General features: G+C 46.5%; 2 protein-coding genes across 7 annotated transcripts in view; both read left to right on the plus strand.

Annotated features, from left to right (window-relative positions):
* The window catches only part of CHEK2 (checkpoint kinase 2), a 29,312-nt gene extending 22,865 nt beyond the window's left edge, over nt 1–6,447 (plus strand). For all 5 annotated transcript variants that reach the window (XM_045200987.3, XM_045200989.3, XM_045200986.2 and 2 more), the window contains 3 exons: nt 717–802; nt 4,729–4,809; nt 5,621–6,447. In XM_045200987.3, the coding sequence (XP_045056922.1) occupies nt 717–802; nt 4,729–4,809; nt 5,621–5,710 (257 nt within the window). In that variant the 3' untranslated portion in view covers nt 5,711–6,447. The remainder of the gene's footprint in view (nt 1–716; nt 803–4,728; nt 4,810–5,620) is intronic.
* Nucleotides 6,448–10,745: 4,298 nt separating this feature from the next.
* Nucleotides 10,746–13,535, plus strand: part of TTC28 (tetratricopeptide repeat domain 28) — a 569,569-nt gene continuing 566,779 nt past the window's right edge. For both annotated transcript variants that reach the window (XM_053927916.1, XM_053927917.1), the window contains exon 1: nt 10,746–10,948. In XM_053927916.1, the coding sequence (XP_053783891.1) occupies nt 10,853–10,948 (96 nt within the window). In that variant the 5' untranslated portion in view covers nt 10,746–10,852. The remainder of the gene's footprint in view (nt 10,949–13,535) is intronic.

The following is a 13,535-nucleotide window of genomic DNA, read 5'->3' on the forward strand; positions in this document are numbered from 1 at the left end:
TTTTATAAGGGTTAAGTGTAGCATACACAAGTGCCTGGTACCTATTTAAATGTGCAAAATAATAAGTAACTTTTTAGTTAACAGGTTTCTTTTCAGTAAATAAGTATGTAAGAGCTAAGTGTACTTAGTTACTTTGTGTTTAAGAATTTAAATTTGTAACTTTGTAATTCTCAAGAGGAGAAAGTAGAAAACTAAAACTAAATGACAAATACTGTAACCCAGATAATTGTATTACATGTAGGTGTCTAAGGAATAACATTGTTGTAATATACAGGCCAGCCTCCACTTGTTGCTGGCATCAGGGTTTCTATCCGCCAAGCCTGCAGTTCCAGGAGCCTCTCACTGCCTGAGGAACTCTCATCATCAATTCGTGGGTCTCAGGAAAAGTTGGCTCTGCATCCTGAGCATCTTAGAACTGGGTGGAAGTTCAGCTTTAATTAGTTTGAACTTGATTCCAGCAGTGAGAGAAGGAACAGAGAGCTGAGAGGTTGTGATGTCTGAGCAGGGTGAGATGGAATTCTCAGAACACTCTGATGAACAGAGACAGTGAGGAGGAGTAGGAGGCCCTGCCCACCAAACCTGCTGTCTCCTCTATGACCTCAGTCCCTCTCTCTTCTTTGTGAATGGTGGCCTGTGATTCTGGCATACTTTAATTTTGCTGATTGAATGTATTTACCCATCTCACTCTGATTTACCAAATTATCTTACTGCTTTAGCTCTGGACCTCGTTAAGAAGTTGTTGATAGTGGATCCAAAGACACGTTTCACTACAGAACAAGCTTTAAAACACCCGTGGCTTCAGGTGTGTATGGGGCAGTGCCTTGTAGCATGAAAATACATGGGTAGCCCTGAACTGTGTCTGCGAGATGAAGAAGAGGATGGAAACACAGCGTTTGCTTTTTGGGCCTGTGTGATGCAGCTGTTTTAGATTGAGCTTTAGGTGCGTGGGGTATGTATGTATGTGGTGGGGGGGAGGTCTTTGTGTGGTGTTTGGGTGCAACCTTTTTTTAACTCGATTTGTGGTTCTTGGATGGACAAGCTGACTTTGTGGCCTGTCTTGGTTCTACTTGGCTTCCCTGGGTCTGCAGTTTGCTGTATTCCTTTGAGAGGCTGCTCTAACTCTGACCCTTCAACTCCAGCTGTGTTCCCCTTTTCTCTCAAACCCTCTACCCCAAACAGGTGAGATGGGCTGCATTCCAGCCATCTGCAACTTTAAATCAAGGAAGCAGGGGTTGGGCTGGGAGGGCAGCTTCCCTGGGGGAGAATCTAACTATTTCTTAAGCCCAAGTGATTGGGTATTAAGAGTCCCACTTGTTCATGGAGAGTAAGCATGCCATTAGTGCAGACTGTCACCTGTGCTTTTCAAGTGTGCGTTGCCTCTCTGCCTCTGCTGGGAGTTGTAGCTGCCATTAGGTTATGCGCTGACCTCATTCCAGCTGCCAGAGTTGGAAATCCTTTGTGGCTTTGCTGGGGTAATCTTTGGTTTAGGAATTACAGCATCAGGCAGGTTTTCTGATGGATGTCAGGTCTTCTGTTAACTGCAGTTCCATTTAGCACAGCCATACCCCTTTCTATGAACTTTCATTTGGTCTCTCTGTTTCCTGTGGGGATGGGGAACTTAACCAGGAAGTTTGAGCTAGAGGCTGACCTACTCTGGGGATCACTGGGCCAGGAACTTCTCGAAACATCCAGCCTCAGCGCTGTGCTTCTGGGATTCTGGGAGGACTGTCCCTATTCTCTTTTCCTCTCAGCCTTCTGCATCTAACAGTCTGGCTCAGGTCAGTTCAGGTTGAGAACAACAAATCCTTAAAAGAAATGTTTAAAACGTAAATATATGTGTTTGGGATGTTGCCCTGGAAACAGCAGTCTCCTCCAGAAGAAATCTGTCAGATGATTTAGCGCGTAATAGACCACACAGATCTGAAACAGCAGGACCCTGGAGAAAAGGAATTTGGAAACAAAGGGTGCCTTTGCATGCGGGGGTTTAATTTTGATGAAAGAGAAAAACATGCCTCTTGGGCTCTTTTCATGTGCCCTAATAGGGAAACTCTTAGGGGCCAGATGTGGAAGCAGAGGAACTGTGTTAGTCTTGAAAAAAGAGATGGAGCTGCCTAGTTAGGCCTGGGAACAGGGTTTGCATCTGCCCAAAATTTATGAACAAGCATAGCCTGCTTTTCTTGTACTTTTTGTTTCAAAAGAAAACTGTTATTAACAGCCAAGGGAAAGGTGAAGTTCAACCCAGCCACAGGGTTCTCACTTGAATACTCTTTTGTCTACATTTTGTTTTTGCAGCACAAGGTGGCATGAACATTAAATGAGTGATAGTTCAGTTTTTATTTTGGGGAAATTCAGTGGTCTTAAAGAAATCAAATTGTTTTGTGGATCTGGCACTGGACTGAGCAATGGGAATGTGAATTTTGGTCTGTTTTGTCATTAGCGGAGTTTTGGAAGCATCCCTTATGTCCACTTTTTGCCTCATGTTCACTTCCTGAAATAGAGGATGTCTTCTTGCTTACCTTTGAGGCACAGTAACAGTTTAGTAGTTTTGAATAGATTGTGGACAATTCAAAGAAAGGGTGTTTACAGATACACATTGGCATGTTAAGGTAAAGAGCTCTTTTTACATATTATTGCTATTTGATAACTTGTTTTATATACAGGCCTAAATAGGCTTTTGATTAGCTCTACATGGCTGCACCGAAGAGCTGCCACATGAGGTGTGTTCCAGTGTGGTTTTCTATTTCTTCATACATTTATTCTTTCAGAGGGTAGTTAATGAGCTCGTGTGTCAACTAATGTTAGGGCTCCCTGGATACACAGAGGAATAAGATACTTTGTTGCCTTGGGGAGCTGACAGTCTGGATGGGGCCAGCTCTGACCACAATCTCTACAGAGCAGTGTGATACATGTGGTAGCAGCAGGTGCAGAGTATTGGGGATCCTTAAATGAAAGGGGGCCACTACTCATGGGGCTTTAGGGCTTTACACCACAGGTTTACTTGGTGTAAAGGGTGTCTAAAAAGTGAGTCACCTGGGGATGATAATGGGTATATTAGTTTGTAGGCCTGCAATAACAAAATACCACAGACTGGGTGGCTTAAATAACAGAAATTCATTTTCTCACAGTTCCAGAGGCTAGAAGTCCAATTTTAGGGTGTCAGCAGATCTGATATCTCCTGAGGCCTCTCTCCTTGCCTTGCAGATAGCTACCTTCTCTTTGTCCTCACGTGGCCTATTCTCTGTGCGTCCACACCTCCCACGTCTTTTTTTATCATGACGACACTGGTCCTATTGGATTAGGGCTCCACACTAACAACCTCATTTTAACTTGTAATTACCTCTTTCAAGGCCCTGTCTCCAATTGCAGTCCATGACAATGGGGGACGGCATTTCCAACACTGATTGAATCCTTCTGATGTGGGGGCTACTGTGTCTTTTACAGTGCTTAGCATCTAAGGGAAATGTTTGTTCACGAGTGAATGAGGAAAGTGGGTAAAGTTGGCAGGAAGGCAAGAAGGGCATTCCTCGTGGAGGCTGTGAGTGGGGACAGGAGGAAATAAGGGATGGACCTTTGAGAGTGGCACTGCCTGTGAAGTGGGATCCTGAGGGGATGGTGCGCAATGGAGTCCAGATGAACTTGGCAGTCTTACAGTGCAGGCAGTGGGGAGCTACACTGAATGATGTGATAAGCAGTCACGGCAGCAGGTGATTCTAGCCACTAGATACCTATATCTAGTAGGACAGGTGAATGAATCCTCGAGCACTGTAATTTTTCTATAGCCATCAAACTGCTATCAAACTGCTGAGTGTTGGAGGCCTTCACTCCTACGTCCTCTGCCCACCCACCATGGTACACTTGGCTTAGTGGGAGAAATGTAAGGGGGTCAGGTGGGAAAGTACAAGGGGCTCTGGAATCAGGCAGCTCTGGGTCTGTATTCTGCACACACTACTTCTATCAGCTGAGCTGGGCTTCCAGCTGGTCCCAAAGCCTACATCCTTAGTCATGGAGGTTTCACCTTTCTGAAGGTGAGGAGAGCTGCACCAGGTTGCCTCTCACGGCTGCCAGGTGCAAATCCTTGAACCCTGCAGAGGTGAGCATCCAGGGAGGTGAGGTGTGGGAGTCCTCTGTGTACACTCCCTCCCCACCCCCTCTTCCAGGAGGAAGAAACACTGTTACCGTTACGACCTGTTCACTTGTCTTCCTTTCTTGTTAGACCCAAACTCTGGATGTGGTGTGTTTGAAGTCCTTCCGGCCACCTGTACAGCACTTGCTGGGTGAATTTTCCTAGGATGCTGGGTTGGTTTGTTAGGAGGGTCCCAGTAATTGGCCGCATTGTTGGCAGGGGGAGGGCCCATCTCCTGGAAGGACTCAGGAGCTGCATGGAGTCAGCGCCAGCCTCTGGCCTCCTGACTGCCATCTCCGTCAGGATCTGGGCTGCTGGTTCTGAAAGTCTTCTGACTATTTGGATCAGTGGTTCTCTCTGACCCACCAAGACCTCTTAAGCCTGTGGTTTTGATTCATCCAGTGCTGAATGAGCACTGGCTGCTGATTAAACTCCCCTGGGAAGGCAGGTGGTCCTTTCCCTCCCAGAGCTTCAGCAAAGATGTGCCGCTCAGGTGACGGACCTACGTCTTTGCCCACTTCTCTGTTTCCAGGGGCCTCCTAGCTGTATCTTTCTAGGAGCTTTCTCTCAAACACAACCTACTTGTGTTTTTCATTTCTTTATAGGATGAAGACATGAAGAGAAAATTTCAAAATTTGCTTTTTGAAGAAAATAAGTCAACGGCTTTACCCCAGTTCCCAGCTCAGGTATTCCAGATGGTGGCCCTTACACGTAGGCCAAGTTTAAAGAGCCCATGAACATGATGAGTTTGAATAGCCTCTTTAGTAGCAGTTTTATTTTTTAGGGAATAATGTAGTAGATATTTTGTTTCAGCTTGATCTGCTTTAGTACCCTTAGAAGATTGAATAATGAAGAATATTCTTAATACATTAGGGAAGCACAGCTAGGGATTGTCATTCAAGAAGTTTCCTGCAAGGTAAGATTAAAAGACTGTATTAGAGGGTCAGATTTAAATTTTTTGAAAAATTTAAAATTGGGGGAGTGGTTGATTTATTGATTATAATTTTACTCCTCCCAAGTTCCTTATAAACGTAAGTTAGCATCTATTCATTCTTTTCCTGCTTTTTGGTGAATGATAATGCTCCTTTTCCCCACTCCCCTTGCAATTTTATAAATCGGAAAACAAAGACACAAAAAAGGCTGTCTTCCCACAAAAGAGCAAGACTTTGGGCTCCCAGTGAAAGGTATCGCCATCTCTTTAAACTTCATAATTTAGGAGAAGAGGACCAAGAGGAGGCTGGTTGTGCTGATTACTGTAAATATACACCACTGAGTGATGGGAAGCCACAGGGAGAGAAGTGTCCATTTGATGAGTACGTCTGAGTCCGGGGGGCTTGCTGGGGAGTCAAATGTCAGTGAGGACAACCAGTAATTCTTGGTACTAGGAGTTTCACATGAAATGCTCCCAACGTACTGGGAGCATATGAGGAAACTCTGATAATCTTAAAGCAGCCAGTGGTTTTCTTTGAACATTTCTTCCTTTTCTTTTTTCCCCAGCCTTCTACAAGTCGAAAACGTCTCCTTGAAGGGGAACCGGAGGACGCGGGCACCACAAAACGCCTGGCTGTATGTGCTGCTGTCTCCTGAACACTGGCTAACATGAAAGAAATGTATCTTCTTGAACTCTGCTGACATTTTCTTTATATTTGTTTTTTTTGGAGTTTGTGTTTTAGTTACGGGAAGACTCACGTTTCCATAGTCGTCGATGTACAATTAAAAACCTCTTGGGACCTGGGCTTTGTGCTTTGGCTTGATGATCCGCTCTTTAGCTGGCATGCCTTTTTGTGTATTTGAAATCATGTGCTTTTTGTCTGGCACTCTACTTTGGCTGTTACCACGCAGATTTCTCAGGATATGTCCCTGGTTTCAGCTTGGGCCAGATGCATATAAATTCTAAAGGCTCCCTAGAAAATTTCAGGGAAAGGGGCACGGTGAAATTGGGGTGGAGTTCGTAGAGACTGGCTGGCTGCCTGCCAAAGTCCTCCTGAGATAGTAGGTACGTGGGTGCATGGACCTGTTTTAAATTCTTATCCTTGCCCTTGTAAAAAGATTCAGGTCCACAGTTATGCTCAGGGAAATATGCTAGATATTATATGATTCCACTTATGAGTCACCTAGAGTAGTCAAACTCACAGAAACATAAAGTAGAAGGGTGGTTGCCAGGAGCTGGGGGTGGGGGAAGTTTTGGTTTAACACACACAGCGTTTCTATTTTGCAAGATGAAAGGAGTTTTGGAGGTGGATGGCAGTGATCGTTGTGCAACAGTGTGAATGTACTTAATCCCACTGAACTGTGTAATTAAAAAAAATGGTTAAGATGTTAAATTTTGTTATGTATCTTTTACCACGGTAAAATTTTTTTAAAAAGAAGATACAAGACCACTGTCCCTGAAACCTTGGCGCCAGATAAGTTGTAAAACTCAGTATTTCCATGATTTTAGGAAGGGGACCTGCATGGCACATGTACTGTATTATGTGTAATAAGCAGCAGAGTTCTGTAACCAAACATTAATATTTCTGTAGCAGATATTCTCAGTAAAAGGGTTAGAGAAGACTTTAAGGCATATCAATCCAGTCTTTTCTGTCAAATGAGTTAAAGGTGACTCATTTTCAGAGATGTTTGGGTTTTAGAAATGCAGATAAAGTGTGTGGGTGTGTCCCACTGACCCAGCAATGATCAAGGAGGCCCTGTGTAAAGCCCCTCCCTCGGCTGGTCTTGTCTAGTCCTCAGAGTGACTCTGTGGGCCAGGTCCTCTGACCCCCTCATGTTATAGGTGAGGAACCCAGGCTGAAGGAACAAGATGACTTGTCCAGTGTCACACAGTTGTTAATAGCAGGGCTGGGACCCAATGCAGGTCTTTCTGACTCTACTACTCCTCATTTCCTTAGTCCCATATTTACTTAAACTCAGAGATGTTGACTCTGACAAAACTCAAAAGAGACTGATGTCTAAATCTTGAATGTTAGTGTGTTAAATTGTAGGTGGGTACAGCCCCATGATCTGAAAGTTGTGACACCTTGTTTGGAAGGAACAACAGGCCCATTCAAGTTACTTCATGGAAAAGAGGATTTGTTTTCAAGGTTGCAGACGGCTGGACCTGGGAGTGACCAGGACCCCAGATCTAATGGCTGCCTCCTCTTGTCTCTGACCCATTCATTTTGCTTCTCTTGTAACGTCAGCTGGTTGATGCCATAAAATCTGGTATGATGCCATACATTGTAGCTTGCTGGCCATGCCATAAAATGAGTGCCTCAGTTCAGATGCCACTGGCGAGCCAGCCAGGGCAGGGTCTGGGGCAAATAGCTGTTGCCCCAGACAGTGAGGGTAGTGGTTGGCATTTTCCATTAGAAGGTTGTGCAAGTATTCTGAGGCTTGGCTGGCCTGGGGACAAGATGGGGATTTAGGTGGTTTTCATATTTAAAGGAATGGGGTTGAGATTGCCAAGTTAGATGGGGTTTAGCTCATTTGAATAATGTTAAGGCTATGGTTTCTTGGGGCATTTTTCCCTCTGGGGCAGTCAGCCAGCTCTTTTCTGTTTCTAGAGTACTTTGTATTAGCTTCCTCTGATTATATCTGCCACAGTAGGCTGAATAATGGCTCCCAAGGGTGTTCTCATCACAATCCCCAGAATTTATGGATATGGTCCTTTACATGGCAAAAGAGACTTTGCAGGTTGGGGCCTTGAGATGGGAAGATTGTCCTGTCTTCTTGGGTTGGATCCAATGTCATGACAATGTTCTTTTTAAGAGGGACACGGGAGGAGTTGGTCAGAAGAGAGGGAGTGAAGCATTTTGAAAATGGAGAAAGAGGCCACAAGCCAAGAATAAAGGCTTGTAGAAGCTGAAAAAAAGCAAGGAAATGGATTGTCCCCTAAGAACCTCCGGAAGGAACCAGTCCCTAACCTTAACTAGCGATGTGAAACTATGAGAGAATAAACCTGTGCTGTTTGAAGCCACCTAATTTGTGATAATTTGTTACAGCAGCCATAGGAAGCTAATATCCTCGCCAGTGGGGAGGTATCAGCTGCTGGTCTAGGGCCATGTAACATCCACTTTATAACCTCTTATTTCTTGGGGGTAGGGTCCTCCATCCCATGAAGTGGGAGAGGGGGAGATGATAAAGCTAAGAGTCCACCTCACCCCTCACTAGGAAGCTGAAGGGGTGCCTAGGGCAGTGGTGTCAAACTCATTTTCACTGGGGGCCACATCAGCCTCATAGTTGCATTCAATGGGGCAAAGGTAATTTTAGGACAGTATAAATGTAACTACTTCTTAACAGTTAAAGCGAGAGCTTGGCACTGCCACCAATTAGAAACAAGGTGCCAGGCAGGATAAAACCAGGTGGAGAGTTGGACTTGGCCCGAGGGCCTTGTGTTTGACACCTGTGGCCTAGGTGCTTTCCCTGGTATAGATTGTCCCACTGGCCACCCAGCTGAAGGTGATCACAGGACTTTGAAACTTGAGCAAATGGAGGTGGAGCCCATGGATGACAACATTAGTGGTAAAAGAAATATGCTAATCTGAACTCTGCATTTTCTGACTTTGGCTTTGGGCAAGTTACTTCAAAACGGGTGCAGTAAGAGTACCAACCTCATATGGTGTTTATGAAGATTCAGTGGTAGAAGGTCTATTTAAAGTGCCTGGTGTGTACATGGTAAGGGATCCATCAGTGTTGCCTTCCATCATTAAAGGGGCCACATAAGTAGCCAGAGGGGGCCATTGAAAGTTCTTGAGCAAAGAAGTATCATCTGTTCAACTTTTTGGAGGGTAGATAATTGAGATGCCTTTGACAAAGCAGATTTGAGGAATGCCAGGTCTGGGTGTGTGGTGGGAGCAGAGGCGGAGGGGCATTTTCCAGTGGCTGAGGTAACTGCCACTTTTTTCCGAAGAACAAGCATGTCGCTCTATGGTGGACAGGCTGTGTGCCTAGGTGATGGTGCAGTGGACAGTCTTAATAGTGCCATTCCTCCCCCTTATACCTCTTATTCTAACTGCATCCCCATTTTTTTCTGGGGAAGACATCCCTCATCCCACTTGCCCCCACTCCATGTCCTTCAGGAGAACTTGACTGTACCTTTTCCTAGAAGTGCTCCATATAGCCAGGTCTGGCCAATCTTGTGATTGGCTCAGGCAAGGGCATGTGACCCAAATGGGTGCAATGAAAGTTAACCCTGAGATTTTGGAGGGAACTATTGGGAATCAGCTCCTGCTTTCCTGGTCAGATATGAGGTAGCACACTATGGGAAGAGAATGAAGTCATCACAGAGGGAAGCAGAGCTGAGATTGGAGAGAGACCGAGGTTACTATATATGAGTGCCTAGATCTAGCTATGCCTGAAATGAGGTACCACCCCAGGACTTATCAGTATGTTCCCTGTTTTATTTTACTTCAGGCTGAGTTTTTTGGGTTTTTTTGTTTGTTTTGTTTTTCTTTGCCATTTGTATCTGGAAAAGATCAGACTAATAAATTCAGCCATTTACAAACTCCAAGAGAAGCTTGGAGACTCCTTTTCGCCCCCCCCCCCCCAAAAGTAATGGTTTACTAGGGAAAACATTCTCTACTCCTGTTTTTCTGCCAACTTTAGGGTTTTCAGAGGTTTGGGGCAGAGAATGGAAAGCAAAGATGTGGGAAGTAACAGTCCTTCCAGCTTCAAGGTTGAGTGAACCCCTCCCAGCTAATTACACCACAAGGTTTGGGAGCAGAGCCCCTTTCATTAAACTTTTAGGAGTCTTGGAAGGATAGGGTCGGAGTCATATCAGTGAAGCTTGAAGAGCTTGGTGTGTGCCAGACATCGTGCTCAGGAACACACATGCATCCTGAAAGCTCATCTCTGTGAGTTATTACTGCCATTCTCCCTCTGCAGACTTAGAAATCGAGGTTCTCTGGCTGTCAAGTGACCTACTCAAATTTTCCGTTTGAAATAGATGGAGGCAAGACTTAATTAGGCAAAACTATTTTTTAAGAGGTCTCGACACCCGATTACCACTTGGTACGTCTTAGGTGCGTTGTTGACATTTTATAAAGATTATTTCATTGTGTATTCCCAACATGCCTTAGTTGTCAGACCTTCCTGATTAAGGAGAAACAGACCCCCGGACACCTGACCTTAATCACGCAAAAGTTAGTAGAGATGTGGGATTCTAAAGGTCTTAATGGAGTCTGGCTCTCCCTGAGACACCGGCATTCACTCTGCCAATTACGCTAGCGCACGTGCTCGCACACCTCCACGGCCTCTCATCATCTTAGACATGTCTTCGCCCTGCACTTCTTGGGGTGATTCCCTCGTGGCCCAGACCTGCGCTCCAAGACCCGCGTACAGGGTGGAGCAAGGGGAGCAGGGCCGGGAAGAGGCTGAGGAACCTGGCCTGGGGTCGTCGCAGAGCGGCAGGCGGTGGCGCCGAACCCAGAACGGCTAGCGCTCCAGCAGGGCCGGACGGGAGCAGAGGGGGTAGGTGCCACGCCGGGAACAGCGGCCGGCCTGGAGGGCGCGAGGCGGGGCACGCGGGGAGGGGGCGCGGCGAGTGCGCGCGTGCGCGGTGGGTAGGGGGTGTTCCGCGGAGGCGCGCGGGGAGCGGGCGCGACGAGTGCGCGCGTGCGCGGTCGCGGGCGAGGTGGTGTGGGTTGCTGCGGCGGCGCGCGGCACGGCGGGAACATGGCGCGCGGGGCCGGCGCGCGCGCCTAGCTGGCGGGACCGTTAGCTCGAAGCGGACACGGCCCGGGGCCCGCAGGGATGGAGCAGTTGCCGCCGCCGGCGCTCGAGCCGACCCCGGGGCCGACCCCGGCACGGAGTCGTAGGCGGCGGGAGCCCGAGTCGCCGCCGGCGCCGGTGAGTGCGTGAGGGGCGCGGGCCGGGAGACTTTCTTTGTGAAACTCCGTCGGTGCCAGCCGGGCCCGGCCTCCGCGGCTGACTAGCGCCCGCGAGGCGGAGCCCGCCCCGCCGAACGGGTTCGAACCCCGCTTTGCGTCGCCGGGCGGCAGAACCTGGTCTGTCGCGTGCCCCAGTTTTTGCGGGATTTTATGTGCGCGCGCCAGGGCTGCGGGGGGGGGGGGGGCGGGTTAGCAGTATACAGTCGGCGCCTAATGCACGCGTTTACCGCCGTTCTTGCGCGGGGCGGGCCCCAAACCCGGGGCCCTCGGGAGAGGTGGGCGGCAGCCGCCGGGAGACAGGTGTCCGCGCGGTGGCGGGAGGCTCAGGTGCAGACGTGCCCAGGCGGAACGGCAGTGAGTGAGCTGTCCGTCCCAGCGAGGAAGCAAGTCCGTCGGTGGCTCAGCGCAGGATGATTTGGGAATGTTTGTAAACACCCATCCCAGCTTCGCGGTGTCTGTGAGCGGAGTCCCGGTCTGGGCGAGCGATGCCGAGCGCAGTGGACTTGGAGGTGTGGCGTCTTGCCGGGTGGGACCGGGCGGCCCTGGGCTCTCAGAGCCGCGGGGGTGCCGGAGCCCGGGAGGGGAACACAGGCGTCACAACCCGCCCCGGGCCCACGGGCTCTTCGAGGCGGACGAGCAGATTGTGACTTTGTAACAAGCTCGCGAGTTACTGTATCAGGCACGTTCGATCGGCGCTGTCTTCCTGTGAGCAGGGGCCTGGTCGGGGTGTAGCTCCCCGGGGCACTCCGGTACCAGGTGCCGAGCTCGGCGCGCGGAGGACGGCTAGTAAGTGTTTGTGGGGGACCAAATGACTTAGGGAGTTTCCAGAATGGTTCTTGAGATGTTTTCAGGAGCTTTTTGAGATTAATGAACGTCAGATTACTGTATAATGTGATTTTTATCAGGTTCCAACATAACTTTTGTGACTCTTTGTAATGCCTTGTTTTGAGTATGCTGTAGGCAAAGCAGAGTATACATTGTTTAGTATAAACCATAAACTATGTATACCCTAGCTAGGCTAAAACTAATTTCGAAACAAAATTCTGAATACAAAACTTGCATGCTCCACCTGCCCCCCCCCCCCCTCAAAATTGCATGTTTCTTTCTCTCCATCATTTGGGAACACTAGGCGTATAGGATTTTGTTCTTTTCAGGCAGGTAAATATTTACATTTTCATCAAAGCAAATCTGAATTATTGTTTATTTGGAAAAGGTGGAGATTAGCTTAAACCTCTGAGTATTTGTCCTCTGTATATAGTATTTTGAAATTGAGATTTCTATTTAGTTCAGAGTCAATGCTTAAATATAATTATTTGATTGAAAGTTATTTGATATTTCAGGGTGTTTTTCATGTTTTTGAATTTCAGCAGTTGATTTCATTTCATTAGCTTCTTTTTTTGTTCACTGACAAAATATGAATCTGTAGGAAGACAAGACTTTAGGAGTTGAGATTGCATCTAAATAAGTATTGAAAAATTAGGTGCTTTATTGTCTTAGTATAACATTTTTGTATAATAGTTTGTGTGGATGTTATTATTATTATTTTTAATCCTCACCCGAGGACATGCTTACTGATTTTAGAAAGAGGGGAAGGGAGGGGGAGAGAGAGGGAGAGAAACATCCGTTGGTTGCTTCTCCTAAGTGGCCTGACCAGGGACGAAACCTAGGCATGTGCCCTGACTGGGGACTGAACCCTCAACCTTTTGGTTCATGGGACATGCTCCAACCAACTGAGCCACCAGCCAGGGCTATTCTTTAATTTTTAAAATGAGATATAATTGACATATAACTTGTTAGTTTCAGGTTTTCATCAGAAGAATTTGGTATTTGTATATATTCCAAAAATATCTACAATTAGTCTAGTAAACATCTGTCACCACAGTCACAATTTTTTTTTCCCTGTCACGAGAACTTTTAAGATATACTTTAACAACTCCCTCATATACAATATAGTGTTATTAACTAAAGTCATCATGCTGTCCATCATATGCCCATGACTGACTTAAAAAAAACAACTTTGTTGAGATAATTCACCTACCATAAACTTAAAGTCTTTGTGTACAATTCCCAGTTTATAGTGTACTTACTATATGTCCAACATCACCATTGGCTACTTTTAGAGCATTTTCATCACCCCACAGAGAAAGCCTGTACCCATTAGCATTCTCTCAGCCCCTGGCAATAACTAACCTACTTTCGGTCTCTATGAATTTAACTATTCTGGACATTAACCATAATGTAACATGTTGTCTTCTATGACTAGTTTCTTTCACTTAGCACAGTTTTTTTTTTTTGGAGGCTTATCCATATTGTAGCATGTATCAGTAGGCTGTTCATTTTTATTGCTGAATAATCTTTGATTGGGAGGATATACCACATTTTGTTTATCCATTCATCTGTTGATAGATGTGAATTTTTCTACTTTTAAAAATATATTATTTATCCTAGTTGCTGGGTCACATGATAACTCTTATTTTAACCTTCTGAGGAGCTGACAAACTGTTTTCTAAGGCACTGGGCTGCATTATTTTACATTCTCACTAGCA

This window comes from Desmodus rotundus, chromosome 7, assembly GCF_022682495.2.
Source record: "Desmodus rotundus isolate HL8 chromosome 7, HLdesRot8A.1, whole genome shotgun sequence".
NCBI lineage: Eukaryota > Metazoa > Chordata > Mammalia > Chiroptera > Phyllostomidae > Desmodus > Desmodus rotundus.